The 24088-nt window shown below is 44.9% G+C and overlaps 1 protein-coding gene across 1 annotated transcript; it reads left to right on the top strand.

Moving 5' to 3' along the window:
• The first annotated feature begins 21627 nt into the window (after positions 1-21627).
• Positions 21628-23394, top strand: LOC113983549 (vitelline membrane outer layer protein 1-like). Its single transcript, XM_039383439.1, has 3 exons — positions 21628-21798; positions 22382-22485; positions 23034-23394. Exons 1-3 carry the CDS (start codon positions 21628-21630, stop codon positions 23326-23328), a joined length of 570 nt encoding a protein of 189 aa, XP_039239373.1. The 3' UTR covers positions 23329-23394.
• Positions 23395-24088: the final 694 nt, after the last annotated feature.

Genomic DNA, 24088 nt, shown 5'->3' with positions numbered 1-24088 from the left:
TTTCTCACCTGCATCTTGGGATGTAGATAAGTTGCTCCACAGCTAACTGCATGCTGCAGAAGAACACACTATCTCATGGAAACAGTTTATCAGCAAACCCAGAAATCACACCTATTGCCAAAGAAATATGAAAGGGCAATAAAGAATCTATTATATTCTATTCTATTAAAGTATGAATAAGCAAAGGGTTGTACTATTTAGAAACAAGAGGTGAGATTCTGAATGAACATAGACATCTATAGTGCAGATGTCTACATCTGAAATAATCACAGTGAGGTCCCTTTATAGCTGCTGAGAGAGACAACAGGACAACAATAGAGAGGAACAGATACCTCCACATGAACCTCTCCCTAAAAATACCCCCTCTTGCCTGCTGACTGCAGGGAGGGATTATCCCCATCTGGACTAGTCTTATAACCTCAGATTCTTTTTACGCTTTTGTAGGCTAAAACCAGTAGTGCTGAATGAGAATTAGTTTTCAGTAATATGGGCAAATGTTTAAGAGAAAATGAGTAATCAAAGTATGTGCTGTGTGGTCCTCATTTTCTCATTTGCTAAATTGACTCAGATTAATAGAAAATAGAATAGCAGGAAAAATGCAAGTGAGAGATGCCAGAAGTGATACAAGAGCCAGGATTTTCTAGACACATGAGCTGAGAAAGAAGCTTTCAGCAAACAACAGACTAAGTATAGCCATCTGTCAGATAGGAGACAGTTTCACATTAGTGATTGGATATAAAGAAGACCCCCATGACAAGGTGATGATCCTCTTCTTGTGAACTTATTTTCAGGAAGTTTCCTACCTGCCTGTAATCCCGTTTTCATATAAAACTTTTCCTTGGAAAATTAGACGTTTTACTTATTTACTATTTATCCACCAATGTTTTTAACACAGAAATTACAATCTTTACAGTTTCTTTCATTTTTTTTCTGTATTATTAATAGGACTAATTTCCTTCATCTATAATTATGTCATCTTTCTATAGCCTTATTCTTCATTTGCTCATTGTAATTTTTGTTTACTATTGCTAATATTGTTTTAGCACGTTCTTGTGAGACACTTACTGCCCTGGTGTGGGATCTCAATTTCTTTCAGTTTTCAGTTCCTGTCTAGGAGCCAGCATGCCAGAACTGCTTATTTTTTCCAGAGACTGTCACAGAACAATCCTCTCTATAAATGAATCTGAAGTAGAGAACATGAAGAAACACAACAAGACAACAAGATAGGTTGTCTGTGCCTTCAGCCCTAAGGCAGAATCACTCCACAACTAAGTGCTCCTGAAGGATGAAGGATGTTTCCCCAACATGTGCTTAGAAACTTGCATTTATAAACACACAGAACCCTTAAGAAAGACAGTCTAGTGCTCAGCTGTCCTTACTGTTGAGCTGGCTCTCCTAACAGCTCCTGAAATGTAAGACTACTGTTTTTTTCATTATTATAATAGTATAGTTTATTCGTTTCTTCCCTACACTACTATTTACACACTTAAAGACTATTTTCATCTCCCTCTTCAGTCTTATCTTCTTACTAAAGAACCTCAGTTCTTTCAGTCCTACTGCTTATATCATTTTGGATATCAGGTGTTTGTGGGGCTGGTCTGGATTTTTTTTTCTCTCCTCTATCAGCAGGTCTGTGGCTTCCTTGAATTTCTTCTTCCAGAACTGTACCTAATCCCATCTTAGATGAACCAAAATGTTGAGAGAAGAAGGATTATTCTGTGTGGTTTGAAGATTGCACTTTTGTTTAAGTACTCCAGTACAATTCCTGTCATTTTCACAATGATGTGGTACTGTTGTCTCACACTCAGGTTATGACCTGCTATACTGACAGAGGATCCTTCCCTTTTCCTTCAAACTAAATTAATTTCAGCACTACCTTCCCACACAAGAACAGAAAACACATAAAGGGTCCATTTGTCATAGAGATCTCACTGTGATTTCCACCTGCATAGGATGACCAGCAAGCAAATCAAATATCCTTAAGAAACCTGCTGAGCAGAAAGCAAGGAGAGACCATAGCCAGTACCAAAGAAATTGCTTTGCTTATGTCTCATGGTTGTATACATTCTTTGCACTGAGACATTTATTTCTTTTCAAGGCTGTGTTAGGGGCCAGAATTGGCAGGAAAGGAAGTTCACAAATTAGCACCAGATAATAGTAGCTAAAAAAGTAGGAGTATCTGCTCCAGTAGGATTGTACAAGGGCAGATGGGGACAGAGAGAGGTGCTGTCTGGCTGTAGTCCAGGTGTGCTAGAAGGAGGTGGAGGGAAGCTGTGAAGAGAACAGCTGGGACCTGCAGATAAAGCCAGAGCAGACAACTCCATTCATTTCTGCCCGGGGTACAGGACATCACTGGGTAAGAACAGAAAACGAGGCAATATCTCATTTGGTATTGATATTTGCCTCTTTCTAAAGGTTTAATCCCACATATGCTGTTTTCTAGACCTCTCATCATTTTTGCTGATCTCTTCTGGACTGTACTCAACTAGTCAAATGTGGTTTTGAACAGTATTTCAACAGAGACCTTGCCACTGCAGCATGATGCTTGAAAGGTGAAAGTTTTCTACTTGTTTATTTAGTTAAAATGCCCAATTAGATAGCAAGGGTGAGACTGGCATCTCTCTTCCTGTAGAAATGCTGCCTCGCCAGTCATTCTCTCTCAACTCTCTTTGAAGGTGTCTATTCTTATGTTAGTGTAATACTTTGCATCTGTTTTTATTTTGAATTCTAACCCCATCTTCTACTGTCTCCAGCATCTCCTGGGTTGATGACATCTATAAATTTAATAAGCAAACTCTGTATTCTACTGTGCAAGTCATTAATAAAAATATCAAGTAATTTCAGATGTAGAACAGTCTCCTGTGGAACATGGCTCAATATGTGTGTCTACAATTGGATCAGGCTTTTGACGTTTTTCACCATTGATTCAATTTAATTTAATTTAAAAAAAAAAAAAAAAAAAAAAAAAAAAAAAAAAAAAAAAGGAGAGAGACTCTCCTGTAGTGCAGATTTGCTGACAGCCAGAGATCAAATGCCAATTTACACCCACTGCAAATCTTCAACTAAAGACCACTTGACATATGAAAACTCTAGCAACTTATTCTGAAAATTCACTGTGAAAATTTCTCAGGAAACCTAGCCTTAACCACAGCCACAAGACTGTTCAGTTCCCTGAAAATGAGTGTTGTGGTGTATCCAAAGTGATCCATCCCCTGCTCCATGTCAGAGTCGCACTTCCCTGGCTTTATGTTCTGTGTACACACTAGTGCATACCTGGGTTTCCAGCTTCAGTAAACCAAGTGGGGTCAGGCTGCCACCAGCTACAGCATACATTGCCTTGGGATGCAGATTGATCAGCACTTCAGAAGCAAGCCAGTTCCCACCACTTGGTCATGGAAAGCTGTCTGGTGCTAACAGCAATGCCAGCAGGGGTACTTCAGTCCCAGAGTGTCCCGCAGCTCCCACAGTCACCTGCAGAGAGCTGGGACCTCTCAACTGCTCTTGTCACTGATGTCACTTTTCCCAAGCTCCTAGTGGTGGATCTTGACCATCCTCCTCAGTTCCTTTCCCCCCTCTTTAACTGCCCTGCAGAAAATGGCAGCATGTGCTGTGGCTGGGGTTTGGCCACGCCTGCAGTGGTGGGGTAGCTATGTGTGTTGGCTCAAGAACACCAAGACAAAGAGAACAGACTGGAGTCTACCCAGGGTTGGGGAGGGAAGGAGGAAGGAAGAAGGGAAAGAAAGAAACTCTGCAAAAAGCTCTGAAAATAAAATTTAATATTTGTAGATTATTTTGATAAATACTAGATCAGTCAAAGTTACCTTTATTTTTTAAAAAAGGACTTGATTACCAGATCCTGAACACAGTTGAAGAGAAGGATGAAAAGAAAGGAGAGGGTATGTCTTTCTTTGTCATCAAAATGTCTAAAAGTGTTTAATATATATTAAAGGTTTTTTTCTTATATTAAAATTTCACATCTCCTAAGGTGATTCAGATGTTGGTTGCAAAGACTTTAGCCACCACTGCAAGGTGCGCGCTCATAAACAGAACAGATTACACCCTGATCTCTGCCCAGAGCCAGGCAATATGATGGTCTATACTATGCCACATGTTTTTGCAGAGAGTCTTGAGGCCATCACCCTAAGATAAGGATCCATGGAATAGAGTCTGTGTTTTCCAGGAAACCCACGTGGGGAATTACAATCCCTTTCCAGTCCAGAGTAAGGCAGAAATAATCTATGATCGTTTGGAACTACCATGTGCAATTACTGCTGGCCACTGCAGTCTGAATGTTTGTCGTGATGGGGCAACACAAGAAAAGTCCTCTCCCTCTCAGGAACTCCTCAGTCATGACAACCCAGAGAATTGACTGTGGAACAGACCCTGTCTACTTCAGTTAGCCATCCAGCTCTGGAATTGATGCTGCAAGGTACATTGATTCAGCAAAGCCTTTAAGCACAGTATTAATCTTCCAGAGTTCATTTATATCCCTAAAGTCCAACAAGTGCTAAAGGGTTTTGCTGTACTTGAGCTTGCAACACCTTAAAAGCTCTTCAGTTAGCAGCCTTCAAATCAAGGTCCCAAAGTCCTCACCACTGATCAGAGAACCAGCAACCTGGGAGGCAGCCGTGGTCCTGATACAGTTCTCCTTTGTCACAAAATTGTGTGAACCTCAATGACCTGGACCCAGTGACTTTGCCTGGGAATCTGGACTCACCCATGTGTGATTAACCAGAAGATAAATCAAGTGATCAGCAACTTTGCTGATGTGTTATCCTGGGGCCTCTGTCAGGAACAGATGACTAGGGGAAGCACTAGTTAGGCACAGATTAACCCAAGATATTCTGTACCTGGGAGTAGTTTGGAATGAAAACATGAAGGCTAGTCCTTCAGAGTTATGAATAGATATTTCTTCTGTGTTTTTGAACCTGTTATATGCTTGACTTAACTGCTGCACATGCACTGATCCAAACGTCCATTTCTTGCTTCACCTCTGTCATAGACATCAAGTGCAAGAATTGGTCACCACTTGCAAACAATGGTAGCTGTTTCGGGCATAACCTATTTATTATTTACACTCGGTTAAAAACCTCATCTAGAAAGGTCCAGTTTACCTGCTGAGTTTCCATAGTGTTCTTCCCTGAGGTATCCAAGGGCTCCACAACACTCCCTTGTTTCACATTTCTCCATGCAGTAGTCCAGGCAAAAAAAGAACACACTTACTGCCAGATTTCCTTGATTAGATTTCAAAGTTTCAGGTATTACATAGGATATAATAATTCAAGGCAAAGCTACAACTGCTTGTAGAAAACTTCGTTCTAAAGTTCAGACCCTAGTGCCTCATTGCAAACAACTCAAAAAACACCAAATGATTGGGAATCCATCTATGAATGAGTGAAATGATCCACCTGGAACCACCAAGGAAGGCATGACAGAGGTGCCCTAGGCAGGATTCACACTCAGTCAAGGCTCAGGATCGAGTCCCCAGGCTCTGTCTTGCTGTCAGTCACCCCAGACTAGCATATCTAGACCCTGGCTCCCTGGACAGGACCCTGGTGCTAAGATCCAGTCCACTTTGCAACATTTTCTGCTTTGCCCCTTGCCCAAAAACCTGCAAAGGAAAAGAGGAACAATTATCCCAACATCATTAAAATTGTAGCATTAAATGGGGTATATATGCCACATCCCACTAGTTTGTGCTGTCATAGGTGATGCTGAGAGCTGCAGGGAGTAGGAAAGTCCTGAGGAGATAGAAAGAGTAGTGGAGAGGGAAACAGAGGAGGCAGATGTCTCTCTCCTTGCACCTGGGTACTGACCATTAACATGGAGAGAAGCAAGGGTAGGCCAGATCAGCTATGGATACAAGGCAAGGGAGACACTGCTTGTGGCTCAGGGAGAGAGTATCATCCACATGCCCACAGCGCTCTGTGCAGCCACAGGACTCACTCCCACCTCTTCCTCCAGCCTTGTGCATTCATGGAAGCCCACCTGGAGAAGGCAATGCTGGCTGGGACAGCGCTTGCTGGTAAGAGGAAACTTCTCTTCCAGTGACTTTCTGTATTTCCCACGTTTCCTGAGCTGGAGGGCATGCTTGCAGCCAGCTTCTGGGAAGGTAGTTTAGTCCACACCAAGGCCTGCCACTGTAGTTGGCAGTGAAACATTAACAGACAACTGGTGATCTGAAGAGGGTCTTGCCCATGGCATGTCTCTTACAGCAGCCCTACAGGAAGCCCACCTAACTCCTTCTCTTTTTCTCTTTGCTGCCACACACAGGTTTTCAGATAGCCCAAGAGTTTCTTCTCATGAAAGACTCATTGTGACCATGCCAGGCTCTGCTTTATCTCACTTCTCTAAAGAATCTGCCTATAAGCACTTGCCAGCCATGCTGCTTTTGGCATGTCCTTGAAACCTTCACACTGTTGTTTCCATTTCTTCCCCCCAGCGTTCATCCCTCATGACAGTGTTCATCTCTCATAGCACACTCACACTAGACATGTGAGAGACCCTCTTGTTCAGCACAGTTGCAAAGGGAATACCAGGGAGAGTGCCTGTAGCGTGGGCCTTGCCACCTTGAGGAAGGATCTCTGAAACAGCAGAGAGAAGAAAGCAGACATCTTCTTTCTTTATTTTTATGGATCGTCTGCAGGTCAAAGCCCAAAATGAAGTGGTTTTCTTCACTTCTTCAGGTTTATGTGGGTTGCAGCCAAATGGCAGGTCTGGGTGTCCCTGGCTGCCACTGCATCACCCTGCCTGAGCAAACACACCTGGCCCTTCAGCTACTCTCTGGGGTTCTTGCTTGCTTTCATATTTCAGGCAAAAAAGAGTGTCTTGGTGAAAAATATCCCTTTCTCAGCTATTTGCTATATTGTGGTCCTTTCTTTTTTTGCACTCGGATAAAACTCCTGTGTACCAGCTCCTTTTGAAGTGGGCCCTTGTGTCCCAGTCCTGCTGCCTCTGGTCCCTTCAAAAAACATTTTCTTGCATCACTTTGCTGAGTCCATCTTGTCCTCAGTGTTAAATTAACTATACAAAAATATTAAATCAAACAAATAATTGGTTACACATGCTACACTAGTTCTTGAGTTTCCAATGTACCGTTTATAGTGTTTAATTTTCTAAGTAAAAAGGAGCTCTATCCCTCAAGCAATGCAGACTGTGGCATCAGTAGTATTTAAATTTGCAAATTCATGGCATAAACTTCCACCATCCTAGTGAGTGGGGCTCACTACTGTAGAAGAAATAAGATGCCTTTTTAGTACATTTTTTTTCTGTCTGTCTCTCTCAAGCCATAGTCTTATTATTGTTCCAGAAAACTTTCCAGAGAAACTTTTGCATTATGTCAGGCACTGCAACCACAAATGGGAAATTTCTGCACAAATGGCTATAGACTGGAAAAGCTACAAGAAACTGAAATCAGTCTAGACAAGCAACAGTAGAAAATCAACAGGCATTTCTAGCAAGGCTGTACATAGTAACAATGCATATAACTCTTCCTAGAAGAAAATGTTGGCATCATGCTGAGTCCAGATATCTTGCAGTTCCTCTTCAAAATTGAAATTTATTTCAGGTGGAACTCTAGAAGAGAATTTTGTTTAAAAAAAAAAAAAGAAATTACTGCCTTGAAAAAGACATCTAACAGCCTTTGCGGTGCACAAAAACACTCAGGCTGTGCATGCAAAAAGACAAGAAAACAAGATATAAGTAAGAAAGAGAAATATACTCTGTAAACAAACAACTAAAGCCCTTTACTCTTAATGTACCTTTGAGAAGCACCATTCTTCTTCCCCATGGCAGAGTTAAGGTGAGGTTAGGTTTAGAGTCGGGGTCCCAAGGCCCTCAGAGCTGGAAATCCCCCAGCATCATGCTTGGTGGAAGAGTTTAAAAGAGACAAAACACTATGGTCTAGATAACTGATGCCTGCAGGGAAGATGGAATGACTATCTGCAGAATTCTGAACTTGTTCATAGTGGTGTATAATTATAAGCAATATCAGAGAGGAAAGTTTGAATCTAAAAATATATTTGCCCAGAGCAAGCCTTAAGTGTCAGGCAAGGTTAGAAAATTTAGAGATTGCATGTCCTTTACTGAAGCTAGGAGAGATACTTCTGTGATGACAAAATGTAGGTACAATTTTAAGAGGGAAAACATACTATCACAAGGACTTCTTGGACTTTCCTCAAAGGGAGAAAAATACAGCTATACACTCCTTGCTGTGAAACTGAGCTTACCTTACCTCCAGGACCTGCCTGTGTTCACTGCTCTGGCGTTTGCAACCACAGAAGCATTCCTTGGTAGAAGGTTTTGTTCACCAAGTACTTAATTCTCCTTTCATTTGAGGTTAACCCAGGTTTCACCCCTCTACTCTGAACTGCAGGACCCACCCCCCAGGGTTCCCTATTAGGGCTGCCAGGCAGTGGGGTGAGCAAAAGGAAGCTGTTAATGACAAATGCTGATATGCAAACTACCCACCCTTCCACAGCCTTGTGACAGTGACAGCCAGGACAGGCCATTGAAGACCCGCTCAGACTGTGTGTTAAGGAGCACTGGCTGTGCTATCACTCAGATACTCAACAGGTCACTCACCCAGAGGCTTGGTCTCCTTTTCTCCTGTTGCTTCCAAGGAGCAGGAGCACAAAAGCACATTTTCGTCCTCCCTGTTCCTAATGAGGAGGTTCCTGGGGCAACCAGGGGAATCTCCACTATCACTTCAAGTGGTTACCTTGGATTTGCATTACAGGTAAAAGTCTCCTCCACTCCCATTAGTGTTCCATGCCAGCTATCCACATGTCATTAACTCCCTCTGAAAACCCTCCTTGATTCCAGAACATGATTTTCCACTGCACAACCATCTGCAGTGGCTGCAGTGGTTCACAGTTCCCCCCCTCCCAAAAAAAAAAGAGGCAGTTTTCATTCCAAACTGAGGTAAGTCACTGTGGAAAAATATTAACAGCGTGTGTCTCTTCTGTGGCCACATCTGCACAATTTTATCATGTAATTATACCTTGGCTCCTGCCAATGAGAGATCTATTAGCTAAAAGCTCCTCAGAAAAAGGGAAGCCTTAGTGCATAAATTAATGCAAATCAAGCCTGGGCTCTTCCCTCCCATGATGTTTGGAACTGTTATGATCTCTGTGTTGCTGCAAAAAATTAATGTTCTGCTGAAGCCTGGGGACAACAAGTTGATGAGAGGAGAGACAAGGGCAAGGTAGAAGACAAGGTCCAAGACCTCATCTTTACAGTCCAGATGAGAAGGAAATACTCAGAAAATAGTCTGGTTTGTGGATTGGTATTGAAACCATGTGGTGTGTCAACTTCAGTTTTAATGAAATTTTTTTAAGAGACTCATGTAAAATGAAATTTTTTTGTACAGAATTTTATTTAATCCCTGAATAAAACTGATGTGACTTTTTGTTGTGTTCCAGTCTTTTTTCCTGTCACTAGATCTTTGTTTCGTTCCAGGTGCAGTCTGCCAGAAGTAGAGGTGATGACACAGCTCTGAAGAGCACCTGCTTTATTATACAGGTATCAAAGTCATTAAGTCATTCCCATGAGTGGCAATCGATTTTCTTCTCTTCTGCCATGAAGCACCTCAAACACAGTCATAGGCACTTACCTGTGAGTGGTGCACCTTCTGGGCAGAGGTTGACAACCCTCACCTCTCTACAGGAGGCACGAAGGTTGATTTCTTCAGGGAAACAGTGGGTGGAAAAGCAGGAGGAGGATTTGCACCAACAAACAGGCTGGGTTACCAGGAAAACAAAGACAGTATTTTGGGAGTATGCTACAAGAGTTCAAGAGAGAGGAAATGGGAAAATGTCCCTAGTGTAGATCTGTGTCCCTGGGTGTGGTGGTCTGAGAGCCCCAAAAATCCAATTTCCAAATCCAAGCCCCCCTCCCACAATTTGTTTCAGTGTGAGAGGGTTTTCCACACATAACACAACTCAGTATGGAGGGAAGGGAATTATATTACTGTTTATTACTTACACAAATAAATACTATAATACATTATATACACAATTCTATCTCTCCTATGGTAAAGCAATATATTTACATTGGATCAAGTCCCTCCTTTCCCTCCAATAAAAGTTCAGAAAAGCAGCAGTGTCTCTCCTCTTCAAGGCAGCAGTCGTAGCTGGAGTTGTTGTATCTGGAAAATATCTTTCTCTCTCTCTGCATTACAATGCAAGGGGTCTCCTCTCACCCCTCGGCCCTTCGGCTCCAGCCAAAGGTCTCTCTCCCGTGGACTGTGATAGCCGGGTCAAAGGCTCGCCTCTCCATGCCATATCACGAAGTGCAGGGCATCTTCGTGAAAGTCCCTTCCTTAGGGAATTCAAGCTCCTCCTGAGTCAGAACGTTTAGGGCAGCTCTCAGTTCAGTCTTTGCCACAAGCGTTCTACCAGAGCTCCTTTGCTCTGCCTCAATTGCCAACGTGGCAGCGGGAGGGGCAAGGCCACTTCCCCCGCATTCCGTCCTGGTCCAGCTCTCAGGACGACTCCGAGTTCTCAGCTCTTCTCTCTCTCTCTCTCTAGCTGCTGCTGCATTTCAAGACTCCCTAAGAGTTTGGAAGCCCACCCCTCCTTTCTAGGAGGTCTCAGGGTTTTGGGAAAGTAATTCAGTCTTACCCCAAAACAGCTCTGCTGAGTTTTCTCTGCTCTGTTGCCAGCTTTTGCTCCTTGCAGGACATCTCTGTGTCTCTCAGCCTGGCTATGTGCCATGTTGCTGGTTGCAGGCTATCTTCTTGGCTTTCAGCCACAGCTCTCCACTCAGTGCTGCCTCTGCCACCGCTTTTCCGTCTTCTGCTGCCCATTCACAGCCCAGCCTTTGAACACAGAACCCAATCCAGTTTAACACTGTTCTTGTTTTCTGTAGCCCCAGCCGGGGGCTGAGGGGCCTTGGCCCCCAGCAGGGCTCCCTGGTCCCTCTCTCCTCATGGTCTCAAACCATGGCTGCCTCTCTTCTTCCAGCTACGTCATCTCCCTTTTTTTCCAGCCTGTTGCAATATGTTGATTTCAAAGGAGCAAAATGTAGCTTCTGATTGGGCCCTACACCAAGACCACCAGCCTCAGGGGTTACCACTTTTCTAACTCCAGGGGAAAACACTTTTTACCCCAGGACACTGGGTTAAGTGGTGTTTGCACAGAGACGCTTCTCCTTTCTTGTTTTCACCTTCAGTCCAAGAGACCTTGCTCACACGACCAGGATTTAGTCTGAGCCTTCAGCATCAACGAGACTATAACCTGTGCAGGGTATTTCAAGGCATTCAGTTTCACTTGGAAGTAACACAGAATTCAAGTGCTAGCCCCCTGATAATGCCTACTTCAGACATGTCAGGAAGTGAGCAGATAAACCAAATTGGAGATGGCTCAAATCTCCTTAGCAGCATAGCAGTGTTCAGCTCAGAGTTGTCAAAAAGGAAGATATATATTGATGTTTACCCTTGGAAAAGAAGACCAGCAGGAAGAGACAGAACTGTGAAAGAAATGGATGAAGACCTGTTATTCTTGCTGGTGCCAGGGCAGAGAGACATTTGGAAGCATTGTCTGTGGCCACACTTCTCCCCACAGTAATGGTCACTTCCCCAAACCCTACTGCTGGTAAAGAGGTGACAAGATTGGACAGGCATGGGGCAGCACAGTTCTCCAGTTGGGAGAGACTGGAGTCTTCTGAGGAGTTGGGAATGTTGGAGGCAGTGACTGCAAAAAGACTTCCCTCTGCAACAGCCACAATGCAGCCACTCCAATCTTCTCTCTGCAGCAACCACAGTGCTCCCAGCCTGGCTTTCCAGCCTGGGGCCGCAGCTATTTTGCCCATTGTGGCTCTTGACAATTACTTATTTTACTTTGGCTTGACATGTCCTGCAAACAGGTCCTGCAAACAGGTCCTGTTCTGGTAGTGTGGCAAATGACCCTACAGTGCTTGAAGTACTAGTAGACTCTTTGTCCTTCCCTACAGGGTCTGAAGAAGCTTTTTCCCATTCGCTGTCTGTCATTCCCATTGAGCAGTCTCACACAGTGTTCAAGTCCTTGAAGCTGGTGGAAGTAGGATTTCCCATGAGGCTTGTTATTACTTGGCACTTATCTCAGACAATCCTAACCACTGCAGAGGAGAGCAGTGGTGATGAGTCAACCAGCTGCTGCCATGGCGCTGGCTGCTACTGATGCATTGGAGATCTGCTGCCCCTGCTCCCATATCCGGTTTTCACTGATGCTGCACCAGTGGGTACCCAGACTGGGGAGGCTTTACAACTCCACAGAAGTGTTGCAAAAAAGTGAATATATTACAGGACACACAAACAGTGCAAGTCCTGCTCCTTTGTCCTTGTTCACTTAAATAATTAGTCCCGTTCTGGCAACAGCAGAGAAACTCAGAGGGGGTTTTTTGGGGGGGGGTGTTTTTTTCTTTTTGAGAGAGAGTTTACTCAATTAAACCACTGTTTCTACTCTTCCCTGTTTGAGTCAAAAATGTCCTTTCACCTCCCATCTCTACCTTGAAAAAGAGCTGATGCCCATCTGACAGGGTGTTTCCTAAGCATAACCCAGGCCAGACCTGTGTCAGTGCTCAGGCAGGCGTGCTTGGACTCACCCAGCTCCACAAACAATGCTGTAGCTAGAGAGAAGTGCCAAGTATCCCAGAAAATTTGCTCTATGGCATTTCTTGCATGTAAGTGCTAAGAAGAATTTATTTCCTTGTTTGTTTTCTTCACTGCTGCTTAGGGGATATTTACCCTTTGTTAGGCTCACATTGCTGGTCAGGAAAAGGACTCCCCAGGCAGCAGGAATTCGATGTCCAACAGTTTGCAACTCTAGTCCAGCTTGTATTAATAAAGTTTGAAGATTATTTAGTACTTCCAGTCTTCTGGCCAGCTGCAGAGGGGCTTGGAAACTCAGGACAGGCCTACACTCACAGTAAAACATAATGCATGCAATAATATGTGATTTAATAAATATTTTCATATACTTAATCTGATAAATGCAGCACATGCTGTAATGGATATATGACCCTGTTACTTACAATCTTCATCAACAGTTTGTATAAACATCAAGATCCCAGCTGCTCAACTACCCTTGCTTGTATTCTGGATTTTCTCCCAATTTTACTCTGAAAATACAGAGAAAATAAACACAATGTAACAATGCTTTGGGCAGGAGTCTTCGCCCATTTACCAGTGCGAAGCTCCTGTAGACACCTGTCGCTCGACATTTCACACTCCCCTTTCTGCTGCACCGATGGAGGCTTTGCTGCCCACGAGCACAGTGGTGCAAGGGCCAGGGCAAGCAGCCAGGCAAGGCCCCAGAGAAAGCTATCTCCAACAAGCCTACAGACAAACATGACATGATCATGTGTGGCATCTCCCTCCCACCCCAGTCCATTTGGTCACACCTCCAGCCACTGATACTTCAGCAAGGAGTCTGTGGCTGCAGAGTGCCTGTGGTGAACACTGAACCATGCCCATGGCTCCCCATGAGGCTCTTTCCACCTGGGTCCCCTCCGGCCCCAGGCACAACTACATGTCCAGTGAGTCTCCAGAGGAGAAAATAGCTCCTGGGGGCTCTGCCACAGCTCAGCAGCTGAAGGTCAGGGTGGGCTCTTGACTTGCACAATCATTCGATTAGAGGAAACAGGTCTGGAAAGATGTTCAGGAGGTCTTCTAGTGCATTCCTACACTAAAGCAATCATTGCATGCTAATCACCACTGATGTGTGTCTGCTCAGACTTTGCCAAAAATCCTCCAGTGATAGAGATCTTGCAACCTCCCTAGGTTTAACTATCGTTATCAAGAGAACTCCTTTGGCCAACCTCAGTCTGCTGCAGTTCTCATCCATTATTCTTTGCCTCAGCCAGACAGAGGCCAGGTCATTGCCTTCCACTTTGCAGCAATATTCTGTACCATTGCAGGTTCTTATCCTGCCAACCACCCGCAGCCGCTGTGAGCTGTTTGTAATGCTGGGCACAGAGACTTGCTGACCTTCTCATTCCCTTTAGACCCTCGGTGATTGCACTCCTACTGTGATACGGTTTCTAAGTCCCTGAACCAATGCCTACCTCCCCAATGTACTCCTTACCTCTCCCACTTGAGTGGGGACTCCCATACAGCCACCAGCCACCCTCCCACACTGACTCTCCTCGAAGCCCACCTTGGCCCCTTACAGCTGGTTCCCAGCCTGGGTCTACCTGGCATGGAGGCAGCCCAATCAGGAAGAAGACAGAAAAATTTGGGGTAGATTTTCTCTTCTGAGCATCCTGTATTGTCCTCCCCACATCCTCCCACAGCAGCACTAGCTGCAGACTCCTTACTGAACTACTCTTCCCACGACTCCCTCTCCCCTGTTCTCCCAGTCTCGATTACACTGTCCCAGCTCTCACGCTCGTTATGTACAGGTCATGTTTTCCAGACTGCTGACCATTTTTGTTACTTTCCATTGGACTCTATCCAACTGGGCTTCCTTCTGGAAGCTCAGTGTCCTCAGCTGAGCAGAGCATCCCCACTGGGGACTCACACATGCTGAGAAGAAAAATCACTCCATTTGTCTTGTAGTCTGTAATTTGGTTCATATATCTCAGCATGGAGACGACCTGGTGCCGCTGACTCATGTGCTGCCTTTGATCCATTATGACCCCCAGACCTTCTCTGCAGAGTGATGTTAATGCAGGTATTTTACCTCATGCAGCTGCTTATTTCTGCATAAGGTGGGAGCTCACTCCTGTCCCTGCAGAATTGCATCCTATTTTTCTCAAACTGTTTCTCCAATTTGACAAGATCACTTATCAGACTCAAGCTGTGTCCTCCAAAGCACTTGCAGCCTATTACAGTTGGTTGTGGTTTGCAAAGTTAATAAGCTTGTTATTTATTTTATAGACAACCATTAATAATGACCTGGCCTGGCATTTCCCTCCTCCTGACTTTCTTCCCACAGGCCACCCTGTTCAGTCTTCATGAAGCTTTTCTGTGGAAATTGGATTTGGCCAGGCAAGAGAAAAGAGGAAACAAAGCTAAACTCAGGTTATTACTTGTTTCCCACCTGAGGGTAAAAAGGAGTAACACATAATGCACATCATCTGCTTCATCTTAGTGGTCAGAGCCAGTAGCAAGTCACAAGTATGTGTTCTTATGCTGTGATCATGTTACATAGCCACCAAATCAAGACCACCTCCCACATGCCAGCATGTCCCAAAGAGGAGCTGAAAGATGGAAGAGGTTGCTGCATGCAGTGTCTGGGGCAAAGATTATCAACAAACCTGGGGTAGCTCATTAAAGGGGACACTGCTGATGTCAGGGGTCAAAAGGAAAAAGCCATCAATCCTGCAAATGGGACTGTAAAAACAGAAAAGCTCCCCGACTGCTCCTTTGCTTGGACAACTGAGGACCTAATTTACATCCACTCTAATGTCTGCTTCTCCCATCGATGAACTTCAGAATGTTGCCCAACTGTCCCAGCTCCTCAGTAAACATGGCCAGTTTTCCTGTCTTGTTCCTATACTGAACAGTGCCTCTCCTCCCCCTGACAGCTGCTCTCAGATGACACAGGAGTATATAGTAGTGGTGGTTATAAAGGTTGCATTACTCTATGTTGCTGGAGTATAAATTCATCCATTTGCAAAGCTAGGCTCAAGATGAACTGTTGACATGCAAACCTGTTGCAGCATGCTCTGTTCCTGCATGATAAGGACAATGGAGCTCAGCAGCACAGCACTGTCCCTGCTATGCCTGTGGAGGCTCCTGGGCTAACGAAGGGATTCTGTATTTTTTGTCCTGGGGCTATACCAAGGGATTTGCAATGACATTAAAAAACTCTCCTTTTCCATGATCTCCCCTTCTGCCCTTGTACTTTCAATATCCAGTTTCACAAGGTGAATTAATCTCTCATTGAGGTATTTTCCTTATGAGGTGGTTTGTTGGGTTTTTTCCCCCCCTCTGATTGCAATCAGCAAACAGGCCCTTGGAGTATAAAAGCTGAAGGAATAGCTAAAACTCAAGTTTTAGACTGCGGGGATGTTATTAAAGAAGACTTTTGCGACTGGAGGGATGTTATTAAAGAAGAATTTTGAGACTTTGCAGACAACAGTAACAGAGATTTAACTATTCAAATGTCCAAAGTTTCCAGACAACACAAGAAAATATCAGAATTGAGTGCAAAGGAAGGACTCAGAAGAATAAATCTGTGTGGTTTACGAAAGACAAGGAATGAGATAATGTCTGGAAATTGATTAGAGAAGTGACTGTGTAAACTGGGAAGAAGAGCATAAATCAGGAAAGAAATGTGTTCAGAATTAACTCAGAGGAAAGAAGAAGAGAAGCATTTTTCTGTCACAGTTATGTCAGTGACACTGCCATATATCTAGTTTTATACCAGTTCAGTCCCAGACAGCATCTCAGCAGACATGGCTTTTTCACAGAACCTGAGCATCCTGCTTAAAGGAGGGACAACTTCAAAGAAAAATCAAGTTTCTGAGGGTCATACCCAGTCAAGTTTTCAAGGCTTTTTTTTTCCCCCCACAACAAATTCTTTTGATAAATTTGTTTATTTTCACTCTTCAAAGTGAGCAAGAGCTGTCAGCAGTACATCGTGCAGCACAGCTATTGCTTTGCTTGGTATGAAATACCAACAAAACTTTGCTAGTGCTAAAGTCACCAGGTCTCACCGCCTGTAAGAAATTCCTTGTCAGATTTGATATACAAAGAGAAGCACTTAATTTTAATTCACTTTTGCACCCTCCTCTCTCTTCAGATTTTCCGGAAAACCCTCCTTGTAAGCTCTCCAGGGCAGCTGTGGGACACCATCACTCATCATTCCCTGCCTCAGCTGCAGCCAGGATTCCTGCTCATTGATCAGGAGGGAACAAGTTGGGCAGCTGGCAGGCAAGATGCTTGAAAAAACTGCTGACCTGCCTTCCAGCTTTCCTGGACAACAGCAGTAATTGGTGTAATCTAATAAAGGGAGAATGGTGCTGGCACGGAGCGTGTTCACAGCTGCAGGACGGCAATTTCTCTCTGCATCTCAGGGCTGAGGTGATGCTGCAGGTCTATGTCAGCAAGTCCTCAGGAGTGCTCAGAGTACCTCCTGGCTCTCTATTCCCTTTGCTCACTGACAAACCATAAATACAGACCCTGCACAGGGTCCTTCTCCATTCTTCCTGCCAAAAGGCAGTGTTCAAAGGAAAACCTAGAGCTTGTAAACTGACTGACAGCAGGAGTCTGAAGGTTATGGTGCTGGAAGTACAGGAACACAAAACACAAGTTATTAACATATACTTGAGTAAGGGTAAAAAGAAATAGGCAATGTCAAACCACAAGGCAAGAGAGGCTGCCGGAGACAGTGAGTGCTAAAATTGTGGCCAGATGGAAAAAATAGAAGTAACATATCTGGTGACAGGCTGCATGTGAAAACACAGCAGACAAAAAGCACTTTGAGGAACAAATGGCAAAGGGACTTAACACTATCAGTGTTTCTTCACATCAAAGATTCAGGAGACCATCAGAAAATCTGTAGAACCAGCTGACAGTATAAAAGAAGATTACAGCAGATATGTCTATTTTAAATTATTTACTTGCTCAATGTTCATAGTGGAAGAAACTTGGTGTTCAGACAGTTCCAGTCATTCTTAGGGGATAGGGGTCATAAGAAAGATTAGGTAGAAATCAAAATTACTTTGGAGGAGAGATGAAAAAATCACAGAGTGAATAGCAAGGAATGAGTAGAACTGATAAGAAGTACTCAAGAGGTCTAAGATGTCTCTAAAATGGAAGAGCTAGGGTCATAGCAGTGATGGATAACGTCATTTAAAATTACTGGAAAGCTATACAGTGGTCAGTTGTAAAATTTTTTTTGAAGATTGATCTGAGTAACTATAGGCCTCTTATTGCAGCTTAGATACTACAGCGGGGTCTCTCGATGTGTACCGGATTTATGTGGCAAAGTCTTTGTAGTGGGGGAACTTCAGGGGTGGCTTCTGTGAGAAGATGCCAGGAACTCCACCCATGTCAGACAGGGCCAACACCAGCTGGCTCCAATGACTGCTATCAGTGATGCTGGTGGCACCTCTGCGATAATATATTTCAGAAAGGGTAAAAATGCTGCACAGAAACTGGGAGAGAGGAGTGAGACTAGTGAAAGAAACAGCCCTGCAGGCACCAAGAAAGGAGGAAGAAGAGGTGTTCCAGGCACAGGAGCAGAGATTCCCCTGCAGCCCATTGTGCAGACCATAGTGAGGCAGCTGTGCCCCTGCAGCCATGGAGGACCACGGGAGAGCAAATACCTTTTGAGCCACCGCATCTGTTTTTAAACTGACCTGACAGCAACAGGAGTACTATGTTGGTCAGTTTCAAAGACTGACTGACCCCCTTGGCAGCATCAAAGAGTTCTTGATACTAGGTTCTTTATCAAAAAAACTATCTTTAGTTTTCAGCTGTGGGAACAATTTAGCTGGCTTTATCTCCAGTAACAGCACAAGGGCCATTGCAAGAATGTTTTCAGCCCACACACAACTTAAAGTAGCTGTTTCTCACCACCATCTAAGAAGGTTTATGTTGCTAGAGAAGTTCAACTGAGAACACATCTCCTGGAAAGCCCCATCATCTTATAAATGGGCAGTAAATAAGAAAATACCTTCTGGCCTACAGAAAGTGGGAGTCACCTAATCTGCACTTAGACATCTACAATGTAAATGTATACATGCAATGCAAGCACTTCATTCTTTCATCTTGATGTTTTGGCTCTGTGATCACCTTTTTCTATTCTGCTGATTTCTGATTATTTCGAGCACCTGCACTGTTCAAATATTTTGTCTTCATTGTAACTCACAGCTCTTTTTTGTCATAGGGAGAAGGACTTAAGTTGTCCAAAAAGAAAACCAAATATTTCCTTTTAATTTATATGTTTGAAAAACACAGAACTGATCTTTGGTCTGCATTAGCCATCATATCTTCACTTCTATTGCTTCTATTGAGTCTAATGCTATCCTGCCTTCCAATAGTTTGATTAAAAGAAGATGGGATATGTCACATAACATAACCCTACAACTAGCGGCTATACCTAACCAGCATAGAAGTTGCCAGACTTACTGAGTTCAAACTCCAGCTTTTCAATGTAACATAATTAAAAATCCACCCATTCTGCCCTTGCAGCCTGGAACTTTTCCCGCCTGATTGGAGGACCATAGGTTAACTGAAGGGAAAAACAAGCACAGGGAGAAGAGAAAGAGCTTCCCCAGACGACAGAATGCTGATTAACAGGGATATTAGGAACATCACTGGACACTCAGGGGAGCTCAGCATATGAGCAGATCTACCCAAAAATACTCATTGGCCTTGCACTCCAGCAGCACAAATTCAACTGCTGATACTGATATCATTGTCTTCATTTCAGTCCATTCCTTATTCCCCTCCTAGACCTGGGAAGGTTTTCTGTAGGGAAAAGGCGGGGGAGTGGATGGCAGGATGGAGGGGAAATTCTTTGATTCGAGAAGATGATTTATCACTCTGGAAGAGTCAAAAATCAATGAGAGACAGGAGAGAGAAATATAAAGCTCAGATTAGTTCTTTATTTGTTTTCTTGCTTCCCACTGTGAAGTTATAGAAATGCATACAATGTTCGCTTTCTCCCACAGGCAGTTAATTACTTGTGTGAATAGTTTTCACTGCTTGCTGCTGGAATATCCCATGACCACTGACCCAGTGCCACTGTCTGCCACCTCCTAACCAGGCAGCCAAAAACAACAACAAAAAATGAGGAAAGATGCTGAGCAGGGTCTTTTTGCAGCCAGGATCTTTGTCCTCCCACCAGCAGTGGCAGGACTGTTGGGGCTGGAACCCAGACTGATTAACAGAGAGGAAACAGGAAAAGATGTGTGAAAGTGGAAGACAGAGAAAACAGGCCCCATCAGTAAGAAGGACTTAAACAGAGCAATATTCAGCTCTGTGGATGTAACTACAAACTGTGAAACATCTCTACTTTTTTGGTATCAGCCAGCTCAGGATGTCCTCCTCCACCTAGTTCCTCTTCACTGCTTCTCTTTAAGATCCTTGTACGGTGTCTCTGACACTGCTCCACCCCAAAGCTGTAACTTTCCACATACCCTAAAGCCTCATCCTGCAGTCAGCATGGTCAATGAAGAGGATTGATAATATCACTTATTCATAGCTCTTCACTGCACATGGAACCTGGCAAGGGCCCATTGCTCTTGCTGTGGTTGCTGCCACTCTTATGAGGAAATCCAGCCAACACTTCAAGCTTAGAAAGTCCTATGTCACCAGAAGTAACAAAATATCTATGAGCTATCCATTCTCCTGACCAGGACCCAGCCTTTCATAGCTGTTGTCTTCTTCCTGACATGTTCATGCTGTGTACGAGATACAATGACACATTTCTGTTCTCACTGTCTCCTGTGACTATCTGAAGACTTTTACAATTATACCCAAAAGGTAACATTAGAGGGTTTCAGCTGAAAGCAACACTTCCTCCTGCACCTGCACAAAACAGCTCTTACAGAAGCAGGCTATTCCATTCTTCATTGACTGAAGCCTGGAATAACTCTTTCTCCCTGTATTAGCTACACTTATAGTGCTGGTATATACTGATATATATATATATACTACTCACATATTCTGATATAATGGTGATATAAACCTCACAAGACAAATCTCCAAGTGGCATCATCACTGACTCTTCAATGGACTAGGAGCAGCTCATCCTACTCTGCAACTACTCACAGGATACCCTTGAATATTGCTGTCAATATTGCTGCTTCTCTGCCCAGTTCCTTTGGAGGAACAATGAATGCAACAGGAACTCACACCTGAGAGAGGCACAACAGGAGAAGTAGGGACTGCTTCTGCTGGACATTCTCACCTCTCTGGATGCTCACATCTCCAAAAGATACACGTGAGCAGCTGGGAGCTGCATCTGCACAGCTCCATGGGATGGTGTGACTGCATGCAGTTTTGCTCCCATTCTCCGGTCCCTGGTGCAAGAAAGATGTGAATAACCTGGATTAAATTCAGCAAAGGCTCCATGAGATGGATGGCTGCTGAAGCACTCACTCTGAGTAGGGCTTGACACACTTAGTCACTTACACTTAACGCCTGTCCCAGAGCAAAATGCAATGGCTTCCTGTGCAGGCACTTTCCTCAATCTCAGTGGGATGGTGAGGAGAGAAGGAAAGCAAAGAGGAAACAAGTGAGGACTTCCAAAAGGCAAAGGACCCTGAGACTGCTCCATCTCAAATTTTGCCTCAGCCCCTTCAGAGGTTTCTTCCCCTTGCAGTCCACCACTGCTCTTCCTAACTCTCTCTCTCCAACATCCTCCTGGCAGCATTGTCAGGATCCTCATCCAACCACAGCACTCCCTTGGGAAATAGTCTCAGCTCTGACCCCCTTCCGTTTCCTCACATCCACAAGTTTTCACAGCCCTGCAAGTCCCACGCCCAGTGCATACCAGTGACAGCCCTTCCACCTGGCAAAGGTGGCCTCACCACTGAGGGACAGGCAGTCACCGGGAGCAGTACATAGCAACAAGGAGCACTCCCCATGAGCTTTGTAGACACTCCCCAAGAACTCCCACCCATTCTCCTGGCAAATAAATTCCCCTGTGCCATCACCTCCGTAGCGAGGCATTGAGCAGGTTCCCTGCAATGCAGCTGCTTGTCTCAGCCGTCCTCTGCCTGCTGGGCTCCTGCTGCCTCCAGGGCACAGAGGTACGACAATATGAGTCAGTGCTCATGGTGCCAAATGGAGGCCCCTGGGGTTCCTGGGGGCACAAACAGTTTTGCCCCAGTGGCTACGCTAGGGGATTTGAATTGAAGGTAAGATTTCACTTCTTCTTCAGGGGGGAAAAAACCTGCTGTGAAACAATGTTATTTTGTTCTGGTCCTAGCGGGGCTGGCCACAACACTTTGTCCCATCGCAGCAGTTTGCATTGTGTCTGCGTTTCTCATGCAGGCTTCTCAGCAAGAGTTCTCTAGCATATAATAGCTCTCCAGGCTCCCTGCCAGTAAATGATTTCTTAGCAGAGGAGTCCACTGGGTAAAAAAAAGACCTGGGGTCAGTTCAGCAGATCCTGTTCCCGGGTGTCTGGAAGAAGTCCCACCTAACAGCACAACAGCTTTGAGTATCATAGCACATGCTGAGAGTGTGGGCATGACCTGGGACAGCAGCATTCTTGTGTCCAGAGCCTCTGACCTACCATTTGGAGAAAAAAAGAGGTGGGCAACAGCAAAAAGGCCTTCCTGAGAAATGCTGTGGAGCTGCCTCACAGTCCTGCCCAGCTGCATTGTCTCGCTCTGTACACAAAGCCTCCTACAAACCCTCGTCACGAGGGTTCACCTCATCACTTCTTTTAAATGGGGGATGGTGCTGACCTCTCCTATTTTCTTCCCTTCTTCTAAGGTCCAGCCCTACCAGGGGTTTTGGCTGTTTGCCGACGACACGGCTCTAAATGGCATCCGCCTGCTCTGCACAGATGGCACAGTCATTGAGTCCTCCGTGGGATGGTGAGTATCTTCACTTTCTTATCCTCCTTCAGGGCAGCAGCTTCTGGGAAGCATGAAGGAAAAGCAGCAAGTGGTTTCTGCATAGCCCACATTCCCCTGTGAAGGCGGTTCACCACCTGCTTGCAGAGGTGGGTGAGTTCCCCTTGACCACAAAGTGTGAAGGTCTTACGGAAAAGATCTGGTCCCAGGGAAAGGAACAGTGCTGTCAAAGATGAAGGAGAGTTCAAAAAGATGCAGTTCTTAAGCGTGTACTTTCTCCTGTTCCTCAAACGCTTACTTTGAAAAGGGCATCAAGTAACAGGGACAAAGCAAGCAGCTGAATTGCCAAGGGGTTGTGCAGGAACAGAGCAGCCTGGGGTTGGTGGTGTCTGGGCATCCAGGGAATGATGGAGAAGCAGATAGAAACAGGTGCTCCTAGAAACCTGCCATCTCTGTGTAGGGGTGCAGGATTGCCCCAGGACTGCCAGGATCCCAAGCACATTGCGGTGTTGATTGCAGCACAGCAGAGGCTGAACAAAGTCTTGGCGAGTTGTTTTCTTCTCTGGCAGGTGGGGAAACTGGACTGAGGCCCAGCTCTGCTCCAGCAACAAGCTGGTTTCCTTCTCCCTGCGTGTGGAAAAGTGGCAGTACTTTCGTGACAACACAGCAGTCAACAATGTGAGGTTCGCCTGCTCAAACGGAACAAAGCTGGAGGGCTGGGGACTTTCAGGGGGTCACTTTGGCCCATGGAGCAGCAACTGCACCTCTGGGGCTATCTGTGGGCTCCAAACAAAGGTGGAGGGACCCCAGGGAAAGAGGGATGACACAGCTCTCAATGACCTGAGAGTCTTCTGCTGTCAGTAACCCAAGTCCCCACCATATGGCAGCATCGACAAAGTTGTAGTGCATTAAACCTTGAATCTGTGCTTGCGCAAGTAGCACTGTACATTTTCTTGTCTTGTTTTATCAAGGGTAGCCAGATCCCATGGCTACAGCACCCTGGGAGTTTCTTCCTGCCACCATCCAGCTGATACAAGGTTGCTGCACCTCCTTGCTCCAGGCCCAGCCTGCATCAAGGCTGAGAACGTGTTACCAGGGGGTACACACATGAGCGCACGCAAACACACACATACATGGCCAGCCACGGATGAACACAGAGAGCAGTGCCTTTACACTGTGCCTACACCTGCATAGACTCATACACACACACACACAGCGCTCACACACACATGAACAGTATGATTCCTTTCCTGCTGATCAGCACTGGCCTCCACCAGTGAAATCTGTACTCACACATGGAAAATGAGTCTCTCTGGTAGCTGGCATTAGCTACTCAGTGTGCATCAGAGCTGGCCTCAGGCCCCAGTTTCCCCAAGTGGTGGCACTGGCACCCTCCGGCCTCTGAGGTTTGGGATTCCATTCCAATTGCCGGCACTGGGCTCAAGTGCTGCTGCCCACTCATCCAGATTGAAGGTTGCTGGTGGTCTCTCACATGTACTCAGAATAGAGGGTGTGCCCACATAGAAAGGCAGTGTAAAGAATGTCAGAGTAATTAGTGTCAGTAGTAACAAATAGTTATTATTATGCAGGAATATTTAGTAAGATTGTAGGCTGTGGTGATGAG

Source organism: Pipra filicauda, unplaced genomic scaffold (assembly GCF_003945595.2).
Source record: "Pipra filicauda isolate LSUMZ 115617 unplaced genomic scaffold, ASM394559v2 scaffold30_size5312502_pilon, whole genome shotgun sequence".
Taxonomy (NCBI): Eukaryota; Metazoa; Chordata; class Aves; order Passeriformes; family Pipridae; genus Pipra; species Pipra filicauda.
This window is presented reverse-complemented; position numbering and strand designations above follow the sequence as displayed.